At 40.9% G+C, this 17183-nt stretch overlaps 1 protein-coding gene across 1 annotated transcript in view; it reads left to right on the forward strand.

Moving 5' to 3' along the window:
• The window catches only part of Tbc1d9 (TBC1 domain family member 9), a 102649-nt gene that overhangs the window by 45832 nt on the left and 39634 nt on the right, over positions 1-17183 (forward strand). Inside the window, exon 3 of the mRNA XM_034522473.2 lies at positions 6294-6412. Coding sequence (XP_034378364.1) covers positions 6294-6412 — 119 coding nt within the window. The remainder of the gene's footprint in view (positions 1-6293; positions 6413-17183) is intronic.

Raw genomic sequence — 17183 nt, forward strand, 5'->3', positions numbered from 1 at the left:
CAGGTATATATATATATATATATATATATATATATACATTTATGTGTGTATATACTATGTACTATATAAAATATATAGTGTGTACACATAAGTACTTAAAAACAAATGAAAATAAAAGTACAGCATTTAAGACAATTTCTATATAAATAAAATGTTTTGCAACATTAATATTAATAGGTACTGATTTATTGAGCACACTATGCAATTTAACTTGCCATTATAATCTCCTTAAAGAATTTAAGGTTGAGCCGGGCGGTGGTGGCGCACGCCTTTAATCCCAGCACTTGGGAGGCAGAGGCAGGCAGATTTCTGAGTTCAAGGCCAGCCTGGTTTACAGAGTGAGTTCCAGGACAGCCAGGACTACACAGAGAAACCCTGTCTCAAAAAAAAACAAAAAACAAAAAAACAAAAAACAAAACAAAACAAGCAAACAAACAAAAAAAGAATCTAAGGTTGTTTGCTTTGCAACTGTATTCTGAATAACCTGCTATCAGTGAATAGTTGTCTTAGCTAAATCTCTGGGCAGTCCTTTACATCACCTTAGGATAAATGTATAGAAATAGATACTGGGAGTCAAAGACTACCCACGTTGGCTCGCTGAGATGGCTCAGTGGGTGAAGTCATTTTCTGCTGAGCCAGGTGACCTCAATTAGATTGCAGGGACCCATATGGTGGAAGAAAATAACCAACTGTAACCTCCTTATATATGTTTGGCACATGTGACAGGTGCCTCACCCCCAACCCCCAGCTGCCGCGCACACACTCAGAAAGAGACGGGGAGTTTAAGAAAGAGTGTATAATGACTGTAGCCCAGTTGTTTTCCAGAAAGACAAGAACCTACACTCCCACCGTTAGGTGACTTTGGCACTTAGTAAAGGACGCCAGCCACTTATCTTTACTACTGCCAGAGCCAGACAGGCTCCCTGGAGCTCTCTTGTGATTGCAGTGTGACACACATGTTGTTAGGAGCCACAGAGATTAGAAGCAGTTATGAAAGTAGCTCACGGTCTGTGCTCAAGGAGTTTACAGACATGCTTTCCTGTGGTGACCTGGGCACCGACGTCGGGCTGCTAAGGGCATCAGCAAAGTAACTCCTCAGGGCCTTCCAAGCTCTGGGTCCTTGCTAAAGATGTGCCATATGCTGTCATATTGAGTCTCTAGCAAAAACTAACATGGCAAGTGTCATTGCCTATGTAGCACAGAGGAGGAACCTGAAGCACCAGCATCCCAACTGTGAAACAGTAGAAGGCAGGAGCCAACAGAGCCTTTTATAAACATCTGCATTCTAGTCCTTCATAGGAGATATCATGTAACAATGATTTTCAATGGCCTGGGTCCTTATGACCCTGGAGAGTCTGACCTTGGAGAATTTGACCTATACTTGTGAATTAGGGGAAGGAAGGATGGCAGTGAGCAGCCAATATGAACATGGGTTTAGGAGGCAAAGTCGGGATCTGATACAGAGCGATGTGAGAGGCCCCGCTTCCTCATCTGTAAAGGATTTTTGTGGTCTTGCTTCCAGGACCAACTCTGCTCTAGCCTAGCACTGGGGAGTGCAAGAAGCAGCCTGCTGTCTTTAGCATTTGTTTTAATTGTTTGCGGTGATAGCTCTGATTAGATGCAGGTTTTGAGAAGGTAAACTTCCAAACATTTCAAGTCACAAATATATAAATATTTGTCTTTTGCCTTGTCCTCCAAATACAAGTTTGTCCCTTTTCCAGGTGCGGAGGTGTGTGTCACTTGAGGTCCCCCTTGAGTGTGTACTGATGTACTGGGTTTGAAGCCAGCTCTCTACATGACAGCATCTCTTAATAGAGACTGTAGAGAGGAGGACACGGTGATAGCAGGCCACCGACACCCCAGTGTGCAGGGTGCTGGGTGTTTCTCTTGCCTTCATTTGCTGTGTTAACTTTAAAACTTTTTTATATGGTTGCATTTCGGAGAAAACCATGAGAGACGTCTTTGTTGGTTTCCTTTTATTTGAGTAACTCTGAATGTTGAATATTTGAAGACTGAAACATGTCAGGGATCTATTAAGCCTGTTCCACATCTGAAAACCCACACTGCTATTTTTAGTCTCTAGAAGGTTGTGGGCTTTGTTTTCTGCTCTGTTGCTGTTTGTTTGTTTTAATATGCAGACTAACTTAGTCTCTCAGTCTCTTTCTGCACACCCCAACAGTGAGAAAATTTCAGGGTAGTGCTACAGTCTGTCTCAGAACCAAAGTCCAACATGCATTGTGCCAGTATTGCACAGGAACTTGTCTTTGGACATTGATCCATGAAGCCTTAAATCTTTGTTTTTAACTCTTAGAGTTCAGGCAGGATAAAGTCACTCTGTGATCTGTCTTCAGATTTCTTCTAATTTCAAGTACACACCGTGGACTTAGATACATTTTAGACTGGGTGAGACATCAGACCGCAATGACTGTGTTTTCTGTCATCATCATACTTAGCATGTGTGAGACCTCCTGATGACCGTCCATAAATCCTCTAAATGATACAGCTTCTTTCAGAAGCTAACGTCTAGTCAACCTGAAGGACATCAAGTGTGGGCCTTGGTTTTTCTTAGCAGAGCTCGTTGGGTGACCTTCACCCCGACTCTGGCTTTGTTTTTCTAGCTAAATCCAGACAGCTCAGCTTGTTTGTTTTTTGCCCTGTTTCAGTAAATGGGATCTTTCCAGAAAATTAACAGCCAAGCCTTTTCTTTCACTTCTGAGTTCAGACACATCTTGGACAATTTGCTCCATGATAGACCAGGTCTTGTCACTCACAGTGAAAAAGCTTCCTGTCAGGTCCCTCCAAACAGTACTAACTGTGATTACTGGACCTGAGAGTGTCATGGGTGTGTGTCTCACTCAGAGGACAACTTGTGGGTGTGGGTTTTCCCCTTTCGGCTTGTGGGTCCTAGAGATTGAATTTAGGTCATCAGCAAGTGACAATACCTGCTGAGCCTTCACACATGCACATCCACGCATACTTTTCAAGGTCTTACTGTGTAGTCCAGGCTGGCCTCAAACTCACAACAGTCCTCCTGCTTGAGCCTCACAAGTGTTGAGACTATAAACATGTGCAACCATGCTCGACATCTGGCTTAAGCAGGGATGGGAAAGCAACATGTTGCAATAGTAGAGGCTTGTCAAGGTAATGTGTGCACACACACACTATTCCTACTATAGGTATGGGTGTGGTAGAGTTGGCTAAAGATAGCTCTGGATGGTGGTTGCACATGCCTTTAATCTCAGCACTGGAGAGGCAGAGGCAGGCAGATCTCTGTGAGTTCGAGGCCAGCCTAGTCTACAAACTCTGTGAGTTCCAAGACAGCCAGAGTTAAAACACTCTCTTGAAAAGAAAAGAAAAGAAAAGAAGAGAAAAGAAAAGGAGAGAAAAGAAAAGGAGAAAAAAGAAAAGGAGAAGAAAGAAAGAATAGGAGAGAGAGAGAGAGAGGAGCAGTTCAAAGCAGTGCAAAGTTAAAATGCATCTGTTCTGCTCTAAACCTTAAACCTGTTAAGTGTTTTCAACCCATGACAATCAAGGATTACTGGGGTTGAGCAGAGCCAATGGGTTGGCTCGTGTAGGTGTAATAGAGAATCTAACTATTGGGCTGAGGAAATCATCCAATAGTCCAGTCAGTCAATAAAATGCTTACTGCACAAGCCTGAATTTAATCCCCAGTGTCCAAGCGATTAGAACTGCACCTGTCATCCTGGGGTGGAGAAGAGGAGAACCCCAGCCTAGCCTCATCACTTAGTTCCAATATGTAGTATTTACTGTCAACTCGACAGCTTGAGAAGTCTAGGACTGCCTGGGAGATGGGCCTCTAGGTCTACTCGTATGGGACTCCCTTGATTATTTTAAGAGATGAGAGAACCCACCCATTACGGGTGGCACAATTCTCTAGCTGAGATTCTGGACTGTAAATAGAGCAAGGGAACAGAGCCACAGCCCTGCATCCATCCCGCTCTGTTTCAGACTATTGATGGGACTCAGATCAACTTGCTTCAAGTTCCTGTGGCCTTGATTTCCCTGCCACGTGTCATTGTGTCCTTGAACTGTGGGCCAGAATAAACCTTCTCCCTCAAGTTTCAAGTTTCAAAGTTTTGTTACACCAGTAGGAAGAGAAACTAAGTTTCTTCCAGGCCAACGAGAGACCCTATCTCAAAACTAATGTAGATGGCCCAGAGGTGTATAGTTGACTTCTCGCCTACACACACACACACACACACACACACACACACACACACTTTTCGCCTGTAAAGGGAAGATTTTGGTAACATGCCATTCAAGAAGCAGACCTCCATTGGCAAGGCACAGCCAGCTCCTGGCACATGATGGTCACACGTACACAGGAGGCAGGAGGCAGAGGCTCGGAGCTGTAGAGTGTGGATATGAAGCGGCTCCGTTATCCTGTGTGTCTCTCGGTGTGCCTCTCTTCTAAGGCTCATTGTATCTGGCCATGCCAACAAGCACAGATGAAGCTGTGGGGTGGCAGGCACTTGGTTGGCACTCACCTTGCAAGGTGCCCTTGATACCATAGCATCTACAGCTCATGGGATTAGTGACCTTGACAAAGAAGGGTTCAGATTTTCAGTGAGAAATTCATGCAATTTGAAGAATAACCAGAGTATGGGAAGCTCAGGGGTCTGTTTTAAATATTTTTAAAGAAATGTTTTCATTGTTATTTAAATTTATCATTCCTAAGGGCTAAAAATTTCTCTGTCAAACTCTTCAAGTTGATTAGTTTCCTAAATATTCTAAATAATCATTGCATTTTGTGTTTTGAAAGAACTTCCTGCTTTCTAATCAAATAGACTACAGTCTAACCGATAGACTCCCTCGTAGTTTCCACAGGGTTAGTCTGAGGTAGGAAAGGAGGTGTCATTACTGTTCACATGTGTCCATTTCACAGGTAGAGAATTTGAGATGGATTTTAAAACTGTCTAAAGATAGCCAAGTAATGGTAGCCAAGTGGAGTGTCCCAGGTTAATCTGAGTGGCAGGTATTGCCATAGCATTGCATGGTCACCATGGGCTTGCCCTTGGAAAGCCATGGAGAGTGTCTATGATAACAAAGGTCTGTTCTTTAGGGTCTCACACAACTGCTCTGCTGAGAAACCTCATTCCCCTTTATGAGAGCCTACGTTTTACAATTTTATTGTTTACTGCAATTCTTGGGGTTGAACCGAGCGCCTTGAAGGTGTTAGGTGAACACCTGCATCAGCCCTATATAAGCCATTTTGGTTCTAGTCCTAAGGTAAAAGAGCATGAGCTTGGGTTCCTCTTTATTTTGCCATTCCTCCAACAGCGATCCTGGAGTGCCTCGACCATGCCCGTCACTGTCCAAGATATTTTAGTTTGGAGACCAGAGATCTGAGTACAGTTGCAGATAACACCACGTCAATCACCTTCCTTTGTTGCAAATCAGCTTTTGATATCTTGAATTACTTGTGACAAAGAATGGAGAAAATGGGCGTTCTTGAGATCTCAATTAAAAGATAACTTGGGAATCGTAGGCAACACCCAAAGAATCAATGAAATCACAGGCTCTCTCCTCAGTGTGGAGAAAGTACATGCAATCAAGATATGTAACTATGGGTAGTTAATCTTTGAAGCTTTTTCTTAATAAAGGTATTTCATTCTCGTATTGCGCAACCTCATCCCAACAGTCATCCTGTTATGCCCTGCAGGGTCGTTACATGGATTACAAGGCTAGGATGGCTTATTTAGAGGTTCCCAAGTGAGGTGACATGTGTTTCTTAGTAACTGACAGAAATGTGGTGACTCAGTTAGAAGCTACAGTATGACCTCATCTCTGTGTTTCAAGGCAGCGGTGTAGGGAGGGGTGGCTACTGTCTTCTACCAATGATCCACTTTCACGTCTCATTCATAATTGAACAAGCCTCATTATGTGAGATAGCTCCATATCATCTCCATGGGCACACCACGGCTTACCCAGGGGGGAGCTTACCCACAGAAAGCTCACATCATGACAAGATCTATGTCACCCTGTAAATTGCATACTCTAGAAGAGAGAAGAGCCTATGTCATACACTGACCTGTGTCAACCCCAAACCAGTCTGAACTGACCTAGTTAGAATAATCTAGAGCATAGGACTTGCCCTTGGGTGTCCTTATGTTTGTCGTCTTGTGTCTCTTCTCTGGACGATTAAAGTCAGAACTCCAGGAATGGAAAACAGTCTCCTTTGCTGGTGTTGAGAGCTGGTGAACTAAGCTTGGTTCTTAGTGTGTTTGGCAAGAAACTTGACATCTGTTGCTGTCCCCTCTGCACTCATGCAGGTGGCTCCAGGAAGGAGGTTACTGAGCACTGGGAATGGCTTGAACAGAATCTGCTGCAGACACTCTCCATCTTTGAGAATGAGAATGATGTCACCACGTTTGTAAGAGGAAAAATACAGGTAGCAGTGTTTTCCTTTTGTTTTGGATGAATATTATTGAAATATGTTCTATGCACGTATAAAATTCACAAAGGATTACAAAATATTCTTAAAGCCTTTTGATTAGAAAAATCTAAAATTTCCAAAGTTTTGTAAAAATTATGACTATGTATAATTCACCTATGTGCCCTTTGCTCAGACTTAATAACATTCCACCCCACTTGCTTAGGATTTTTTTTTAATTTATTTATTTTATGTATGTGAGTACACTGTTGCTGCCTTCAGAAACACCAGAAGAGGACATTGGATTCCATTACAGATGGTTGTGAACTACCATGTGGTTGCTGGGAATTGAACTCAAGACCTCTGGAAGAGTAGACAGTGCTCTTAACCACTGAGCCATCTCTTCAGCCCCATGCTTAGGATTCTTTTTTTTTCTTTTAATTTTTAAATTTAATTTTTTTTTTTTTTTTTTTTTTTTTTTTTTTTGGTTTTTCGAGACAGGGTTTCTCTGTGTAGTCCTGGCTGTCCTGGAACTCACTCTGTAGACCAGGCTGGCCTCGAACTCAGAAATCCGCCTGCCTCTGCCTCCCAAGTGCTGGGATTAAAGGCGTGCGCCACCACCGCCTGGCAAATTTAATTTTTTATTGGATATTTTATTTACAATTCAGATATTATCCTCTTACCACATTCTCCACCCCTTCCCAGGAACCCCCTATCTCACCCCTTTCCTCCTGTTTCTATGAGGATGTGCCCCCACCTACGCCCCACGCCCACCTCCCCACCCTCGAATTTCTCCACACACGCCATCCAGCCTTCATGGGACCAAGGATCTTCTCTCCCACCTATGCCCCAAAGGGTCATCCTCCCTTACATATTCGGCTGGAGCCATGGGTCCCTCCCTAAGTGCTCCCAGGCTGGTGGTTTAGACCCTGGGAACTCTGGTTGGTTGGTATTGTTGCTCTCCCCATTGGGGCCATAAACACTTTCAGCTCCTTCAGTCTGCTCTCTAACCTCTCCATTGGGAAACCCTTGATCAGATCAGTGGTTAGTTGTGAGCGTCGTCCTCTGAATGTGTCAGTCTCTGGCAGACCTCTAAGGACACAGCTATATCAGGCTCCTGTCAGCATGCACTTCCTGCCATCCACATCAGTGTCTACCTTTGGTGACTGCACATGGGATGGATACCCAGGTAGAGTGGTCTCCAGACGGCCCCTCCTTCAGTTTCTGTCCCACACTTTGTCTCCATATTTGCTCCCTTGAGTATTTTGTTACTCCTTCTAAGAAGAACTGAAGCACCCCCAATTGGTCTTCCTTCTTCATGAGCTTCATGTGGTCTGTGAGTTGAATCTTGGTTATTTCAGGCTTCTGGGCTAATATCCAATAATCAGTGAGTGCATACCATGTGTTTTCTTTTGTGATTGGGTTACCTTACTCAGGATGATATTTTTTAGTTCCATCCACTTACCTAAGAATTTTCTCAAATTCATTGTTTTTAATAGCTGAGTAGTACTCCAATGTGTAAATGTACCACATTTTTTGTATCCATTCCTCTGTTGAAGGACATCTGGGTTCTTTCCAGCTTCTGGCTATTATAAATAAAGCTGCTATGAACATAGTGGAGCATATGTCCTTGTTATATGTTAAAGCATCTTCTGGGTATATGCCCAGAAGTGGTATAGCTGGGTCCTCAGGTAATGCTATATCCAATTTTCTGAAGAATGCCCAGACTGATTTCCAAAGTGGTTGCATCATCTTGCAATCCCACCAACAATGGAGGAGTGTTCCTCTTTCTCCACATCCTCTCCAGCATCTGTTACTACCTGAGTTTTTGATCTTAGCCATTCTGACTGGTGTGAGGTAGAATCTCAGGGTTGTTTTGATTGGCATTTCCCTGATGACTAAGGATGTTGAACTTTTTTTTAAGTGCTTCTCCACCATTCAAATCTCCTCAGTTGAGAATTCTTTGTTTAGCTCTGTACCCCATTTTTAAGAGGGTTATTTGGTTGTCTGGAGTCTAATTTCTTGAGTTCTTGTATATATTGGATATGAGCCCTCTATCAGATGTGAGATTGGTAAAGATCTTTTCCCAATCTGTTGGTTGCCATTTTATCCGATTGACAGTGTCCTTTGTCTTACAGAAGCTTTGCAATTTTATGAGGTTCCATTTGTCAATTCTTGATCTAAGAGCATAAACCATTGGTGTTCTGTTCAGGAACTTTTCCCCTGTGCCCAAGTATTCAAGGTTCTTCCCCACCTTCTCTTCAATTAGTTTCAACGTATCTGGTTTTATGTGGAGGCCCTTTATCCACTTGGACTTGAGCTTTGTACAAGGAGATAAGAATGGATTGATTTGCATTTTTCTACATGCTGACTTCCAGTTGAACCAGCACCATTTGTTGAAAATGCTGTCCTTTTTCCACTGGATGGTTTTAGCTCCTTTGTCAAAGATCAAGTGACCGTAGGTGTGTGGGTTCGTTCATTTCTGGGTCTTCAATTCTATTCCATTGATCTTCCTGCCTGTCTCTGTACCAATACCATGCAGTTGAGGTCAGGGATAGTGATTCCTCCAGAAGTTCTTTTATTGTTGAGAATAGTTTTCACTATCCTAGGTTTTTTGGTATTCTAAATGAATTTGAGAATTTCTCTTTCTAACTCTGTGAGGAATTGAGTTGGGATTTTAATGGGGATTGCATTGAATCTGTAGACTGCTTTTGGCAAGATGGCCATTTTTACTATATTAATCCTGCCAATCCATGAGCATGGGAGATCTTTCCATCTTCTGAGATCTTCTTTGATTTCTTTCTTCAGAAACTTGAAGTTCTTGTCATATAGATCTTTCACTTGCTTGGTTATATTCACACCAAGGTATTTTATATTATTTGTGACTATTGTGAAGGATGTCATTTCCCTAATTTCTTTTTCAGCCTGTTTATCTTTTGAGTAGAGGAAGGCTACTGATTTGTTTGAGTTGATTTTATAACCAGCCACTTTGCTGAAGTTTTTTTTTTTTTAAATCAGGTTTAGGAGTTCTCTGGTTGAAGTTTTGGGGTCACTTAAGTATACTATCTTACCATCTGCAAAAGTGATATTTTTACTTCTTCCTTTCCTATTTGTATCCCTTTGACTCCCTTTTGTTGTCTAATTGCTCTGGCTAGGAATTCCATTATTATATTGAATAGGAAGGGAGAGAATGGACAGTCTTGTCTAGTCTAGTCCCTGATCTTATTGGGATTACTTCAAGTTTCTCTCCGTTTAGTTTGATTCTGGCTACTGGTTTGTTGTACATTGCTTTAACTGTATTTAGGTATGGGTCTTGAATTCCTGATCTTTCCAAAGAGATGTTGAATTTTGTCAAATGCTTTCTCGGCATCTAGTGAGGTGATCATGTGGTTTTTTTCTTTGAGTTTCTTTATATAGTAGATTACCTTGATGGATTTCCTTATATTGAACCATCCCTGAATTCCTGTGATAAAGCCTACTTGATCATGATGGATGATTGTTTTGATGTGTTCTTGGATTCGGTTTTCTAGAATTTTATTGAGTATTTTTGCATCGATATTCATAAGGGAGATTCATCTGAAGTTCTCTTTCTTTCTTGGATCTTTGTGAGGTTTAAGTCTGAGTGTAATTGTACCTTCATAGAACAAATTGGATAGTGTTCCTTCTATTTCTATTTTGTGAAATAGTCTGAAGAGAATTGGAATTAGGTCTTCCTTGAAGGTCTGATAGAATTCTTCACTAAAACCCTCTGGTCCTGGGCTTTTTTTGGTGGGGAGACTTTTAATGACTGCTGCTATTTCTTTAGGGGTTATGGGACTGTTTAGATGGTTTATTGCTCCTGATTTAACTTTGGTACCTGGTATCTATCTAGAAATTTGTCCATTTCATCCAGATTTTCTAGTTTTGTTGAGTATGAGCCTTTGTAGTAGGATCTGATAATTTTTTGAATTTCCTCAGTTTCTGTTGTTATGTCTCCCTTTTCAGTTCTGATTTTATTAATTTGGATACTCTCTCTGTGCCCTCTGGTTCATCTGGCTAAGGGTTTATCTTGTTGATTTTCTCAAAGAACCAGCTTCTGGTTTTGTTGATATTGTGTATAGTTCTTTCTGTTTCTATTTGGTTGATTTCAGCCCTGAGTTTGATTGTTCCTGCCATCTACTCCTCTTGGGTGTATTTGCTTCGTTTTGTTCTAGAGCTTTCAGGTGTGCTGTCAAGTTGTTAATGTATGATCTCTCCAGTTTCTTTTTGTAGGCACTTAGAGCTATGAGTTTTCCTCTTAGCACTGCTTTCATGGTTTGGTATGATGTGTCCTCATTTTCATTAAATTCTAAAAGTCTTTAATTTCTTTCTTTATTTCTTCCTTGACCAAGTCATCATTGAGTAGAGCATTGTTCACTTTCCATGTTCATGTGGGTTTTCCATTGTTTTTGTCATTATTAAAGACTAGCCTTAGTCCATGGTGATCTGATAGGATGCAAGGGATTATTTCAATCTTTTTGTATCTGTTGAGGCCTATTTTGGAGAAGGTATAATGAGGTGCTGAGAAAAAGGTATATTCTTTTGTTTTAGGATGATATGTTCTATAGATATCTGTTAAATCCATTTGGTTCATAACTTCTGTTACTTTCAATGTGTCTCTGTTTAGTTTCTTTTTCCATGATCTGTCCATTGTTGAGAGTAGGGTGTTGAAATCCCCCACTATTATTGTGTGAGGTGCAATGTGTGCTTTGAGATTTAGTAAAGTTTCTTTTATGTATGTGGGTGCCCTTTCATTTGGAGCATAGATGTTCAGAATTGAGAGTTCATCTTGGTAGATTTTTCCTTTGACAAGTATGAAGTCCTTCCTTATCTTTTTTTTATTACTTTTGGTTGAAAGTTGATTTTATTTGATATTAGAATGGCTACTCCAGCTTGTTTCTTGGGACCATTTGCTTGGAAAATTGCTTTCCAGCCTTTTACTTTGAGGTAGTGTCTGTCTTTGTCACTGAGGTGTGTTTCCTATATGCAGCAAAATTCTGGGTCCTGTTTATGTATCCAGCCTGATAGTCTATGTCTTTTTATTGGGGGATTGAGTCCATTGATATTAAGAGATATTAAGGAAAAATGACTGTTGCTTCCTGTTATTTTTTTTATTAGAGGTGGAATTACGTTTGTTTAGCTGTCTACTTTTGGGTTTTTTGGAAGATTACTTTCTTGCTTTTTCTAGGTTATAGTTTCCCTCCTTGTGTTGGAGTTTTCCATCTATTATCCTTTGTAGGGCTTGATTTGTGAAAAGATATTATGTAAACTTTGTTTTGTCATGGAATATCTTGGTTTCTCCATCTATAGTGATTGAGAGTTTTGCTGGGTATAGTAGCCTGGGCTGACATTTGTGTTCTCTTAGGGTCTGTATGATATCAGTCCAGGATCTTCTAGCTTTTCTAGTCTCTGTTGAGAAGTCTGGTGTAATTCTTATAGATCTGCCTTTATATGTTACTTGGCCTTTTTTTCTTACTGCTTTTTTCTGCTATAAATACATTTATGTTTACAAATAATGATATTTTTATAAGAAAATATTTTAAACCACAATTACCACCCCCTTTTTTTGTCAAAAGTTCATTCTAGGTATAGTATCCATTACTGACTTTTAACAATCTGAATAGTTCTTCAATGCAATACTTTGCAAATAGTGGTTTTATTAAGGAAATCGACATCAACAGACTACTATTAGCTTAACTGTAGACTTATGTATATTATCATTTTGAAAATCTACGTCGTTTCTCAAATCACAGTCTGATTCAGAATCATAGGCTTCCTTCATCTCCTCATTCTTGTTGGGTCTCTGTATGTGGAATGTGTGCTGAAACTGGTTCAGTCACTGTGCTCAGATATTTAGGTGCCATACAACATCTTGCAACTATAATTCTGCTACATTTATTACTGCATGGATTTGCATTTGCATATGACTGAGGTTGTATCTTTAGGGTGAACTGCCAAATGGAAGGAAAATGTGTGTGCTGTCTTGCTAACTATTCAGCTCTCCTCCAGGGTACAGTACCAGTTCATACTCCCATCATACATGTGCCAGCATCATCTTCCCCACAGCTCCTCCAGTAGTATAGATTCTCCAGCTTCCCAACTTCTGCTCACCTTACAGGAGAGGAAGAAGATGTCTCTCTCTCTCTCTGTGTGTGTGTGTTGGGGGGGGGTGGCAGAGGTTATTTTGGGGCCATTTCTCAAGTGTTTGTTTGGTTTTGTTTTTTAAAGACAAATTTGTCTCTGGCTTGAGACTTGGATGTGCACTGAGCTTGGAGCTCTAGGGATCCACCGTCTCTTGTTTCCACAACACTGGGATTACAGGCTTGCTGTTCCATGCTCAGCTTTGTTTCACTGGATTCTAGGTGTTGAATTTAGGCCCTTGTTCCTGCAAGGCAAGCACTTCACTAGACGAGCTATCTTTCCAGCCCCCCTTTACTTTAATGTAATAATTATTTTTATCAAAAGACCATTTGCCTTTTGTTGGTGGCACACATGTGCAGTAGCTATTTATCCTGTTTGTCATTTGTCATTTGCTCACCTTAATTTTTGCCATGCAAGGCTGTAAGATGACTTTTTTTGTGCATCAGGAGAGGCTCTCAAAATGATCTTTTTTTTTCTGTCTTAGCAACTATGTTTTTAGACATGGTTTAAAAAAAGAAAATCAAACCCTTTTAGACCCAGAGTAAAGAAGATTCTAGGAATTGGTCTGACAGAATACTGTTCATAAAATCCCTATGTCCTCTTTCTTCTATTTGACTAAATTCTTCCATCAGCACATAATAATGGAAGCAGAGTCTGAGGTGTTTGAAGTGGGCAGCTGATCGGACATGGCTATATACAACTCTAACAAGAAACTGAAGAAAAAGCTCATGCAGTCACTCCAGCCTGATCCTCACACTCAGCCTTCCTTCAGAATGGATGCACATTCTGTTTAGGATTCTCTATTAGAGACTAGAGGAGACCTAAGAAAGGGATGGGATGAGGCATTGGGAAAGGAAGGGCCAGTTAGAGGCAACGTTCGTGTGTGTGTGTGTGTGTGTGTGTGTGTGTGTGTGTGTGTGTGATAACTGAGAGTTTCACTGTGTCAATGAAACTCCGTTTCTATGTATATTTATGTATGTGAATACAGAGATCAGGAGAGTTTCTAATTATATCAACTATGAGGGGCTGGATGAAAAAGCACAGCTAGCCGAGGTGGAGAAGACATCCAGACATGGAGCAACATGGGTAACCAGGGGCCACCTCACAGCCCTGCCTGCCTGCCTGCCTCTGAGACTGTCATCTCCTCTGGTCATTGCATAAAGAGGTAGAGGAAGAAAGCAAAGCTTCTGAGGGACAGTAGTTAGATAACAAATGAAGGAAGGAAGGACAAATTATGTCAAAGAGTTTTTCTTCCCACTACATTAAATTTGTCAGGTTTATTTCCCCTGAAGCCGTTTATGAGCGGGAATTACCATTAATGCAATTATGTGTGAAAGAATGCCACTCGTGTGTAAATGAACGGCTTACTGGTTCAGATTGCCCAGTAATTAAGGGAACCAGCAGGCTTATTTGTTATGAGATCTAATTAACTTTTATAAATTATAAATGTAATAACTATACAGGGACCAGGAATTCAAGTGCATTTTGTATAGCTCTTTCTGGATGTTCAACATGTTGACCATAATAATAGGACTCCATGCTCCTGTCTTGGCCCTCTGCTTGTTTTGTTACCTTGACCAAAATCCACCATAGCTATATATTTATAGTTGTTTTACTAACAGAATATAACTCCATAATTGACTTGACTTTGCCTTTCTAGAAGTTACCTCTGCTTCTAAATTAGCAGTGGATAACCAGACACATGACTTTTTGCCACAAATTATATTTCTTCAGTCTCCTTTGTAATAAATAGACATTAATAGATGAAATAATTAAAATTTTTTAATAACTCAAAATATTTTAACAGCCCTTAAGTACATGCTGTTACACCAGAATCTTCGTGTGCTTGCTTTCATGCTTAAGATTTTATACAGGCTTATTTTATTATTTTAATCATGTATGTGTGCTTGCACATGTATATAGTATGTACTCATGTGTGTGTGTGTGTGTCTGCAGAGCTAAGTCATAGGAAGTGTGAACCACATGATGTGTATGCTGAGACCCAAACCTGAGCCATCTCTCTAGCCTACTGCTGAAATGGCCTTGAAGTTTAACATTTTAATGTTTTATTGGTTTTGTCTTTGATTATGAAGCTAATTTTTTTTGTTTTATGTGGATTCATTTTGTTTCCTTTTGATACTAGGTCTGTACTCCTGGTGTGTCTGGGACTTACTATGTAGACAAGACTTGTCTTGAACTCACAGAGATCTGTCTGTCTCTGCCTCATAAGTACTGAGATTAAAGTATACACAGTATCTAGCCTTTGGTATACCAAGTTAATTTCACTTTTTAAATATACCTTTACATATTTAAACATTAGGCATCTAACATGTTAGATATATCAAATTTCCGACATTGTAAGGAGCTGTTGCTTAGAACCACAGTGGTTTCTTTTTAGATTAAGTAGAGCCCACAGAATTTAGAGGAGAGAGATATTCCACCCCTGTGTTCACTGACCTGGTCTCCTGGCCGAACATTCACACCAAAGCCAAGGAAGGCTTCGGCAATCCAGACTCTCTTTTCCTAAAGGTGGGAAAGTTGGAAGTGGGAGCCACTGACCATCTGTTGATGGATGTACAGCAGGCTCATCAAGTCTCAAGCTGCCATTTCTTAGTTTCATACATTCATAAATCTATTCATACTTTAAAACATTTTAAAATTTAAGTGAACATTCTAGACATTGGTATTTAGCATCGTGATTTTGTACCCAGAACTACGGGTCCTTACCTGTGGTCTGGTGTACCTCCTTTAGTTTCAATGCTCTTCCTATTCTGACTTTGTTAAGAGGCCTGCCACAGTGGCCTAGAACAACAAATATAAGACCACTTGAGGTTTCAGGCCATGATGGTTGCCTAGGAAACCCTGATGCTGCTTCTCATTGCTTCTCCTTCTCTTAGTTGTAGTTTTGGGGGTGGGAGTTTGGAAACGGTTTAACTCTGTAGCACAGGCTGATCCAGAATTTACTATGTATCCCATGTTGGCCTCAAACTCATCAAGATCCTTCTGAACTCTTCTCACCCTGTGATCCAATGCCCTCAGGCTGCCTCTGGTTGTCTAATGTCCCTCACGTAACTCTCTACTGAAGCCCACTTATGTACAGAATAGCTTACGTTCACCTCCTTGGCCTGGCAGGAACTTCACATCTCTGTTCTCTCAGAGGAAATTAATCTTATCTTAGATAGTCTCCCAGTGAAAAGGTGGCTTCTTCTGATGTCAGTCATACTGCTACCCTGGGTGGTGACAGAGTCTGTAACTGAAACTTAACTTCATAAGTGTAGCTCACTACGAAACAATGCAGATTCCACAATCTACAGCAGGTATCATACAATAAAAAAGTCAAAATATGGCTCCCTAAGATATACTCAGATATAGTATAATTTGGAAACACAACGTATTTTCCACTAAGAACATTGTATTGTATCCCCTTTAGACATTAGGTATTTGTAAAATGTTCAAGACAATATATATATTTAAATATAAATATATATATTTATATCATATATACATGATATAAATATAAATAGAATCTGTCCACTGACATATTCTAAAGGAGTGTAGAACTGAGAACGTTTAGATGGAATTAACCGTTGCTTAGTTTCACAGGGAGGGAAGGACTTGGGAGGTAATGATCAGGGAACCATCCTAAGGTGTGGATTCAGCACAGGCTTAGGTAGGAATGTTATCAAGTCTCTGTTTCAGAACATGGCTGTTAAAAACAACTTGAATGGGGCGAGAATCTTGACAGGAAGCCACTGTGATAATTCTGGCTTGTGTTGAGGCTCTCAGGATGCCTCTGAAGGAAGAATAGATTGAAGATGAGGGGTGGGGTTGTGTTCACACAAGGAGTCCACTGTTTGCTGTTAGCTATGTGTCCAAGATGTCCAGTCACTTGAATGGTGATGGCGATTTTTAGAAGACTGAGGCTTTCCCTTCAACCACCATCCCTCATGGCCACCACTACAAGGTGTGGCGATGGCAATGAAATTCAGGAAACAATTTCAAGATAGGAAGCAGAGATTGATAGGAAGCAGGGAATCACCATCATCAGTTCTGTGTGTGAGGGTAGGAATCATAGCTAGGAGGTAGGAATTAATTAAGCCAGACTTGGGGAGTTGGCGTGGTGACTGAGACAGAGACAGAGGGACTCTCAGGATGATGGGACCACAGAGGAGAAGGTGAGAGTTATAAATGGCACCTGTGGGCCCAGAGGGGACCTGGGGCTGGCTGTGGCAGAATTCTCATGGGAAATTCTTTAGATACAAGGAAAGGAAAAGTTACAGTCTGTTGAATTCAAACTGAACTTGACCCAGTATTTGAGCTACTTAGGTTATGGATAATAAATGATGTAGTCAAATTGGTTTTTTAATTAGGGTTTTGCATATGCAAGTGCGTCCTGTGCACCGTATCTGTGCCTGGTGCCTGTGGAGACCAAAAGGAGAAGCTGGGTCCCCTGGAACTGCAGTTATGAATAGTTGTGATTCACCAAGAAAGTTCTGGGACTCTAACCTTAGTCCTCTGCAATACAAGTGCTCTCAACTGCTGAGTCATTGCTGCAGTTTCCAAAATCAGCTTTCTTGGTTGTGTGCATGCACCACAAGGAACACACACACACACACACACACACACACAC

Source organism: Arvicanthis niloticus, chromosome 18 (assembly GCF_011762505.2).
Source record: "Arvicanthis niloticus isolate mArvNil1 chromosome 18, mArvNil1.pat.X, whole genome shotgun sequence".
NCBI lineage: Eukaryota > Metazoa > Chordata > Mammalia > Rodentia > Muridae > Arvicanthis > Arvicanthis niloticus.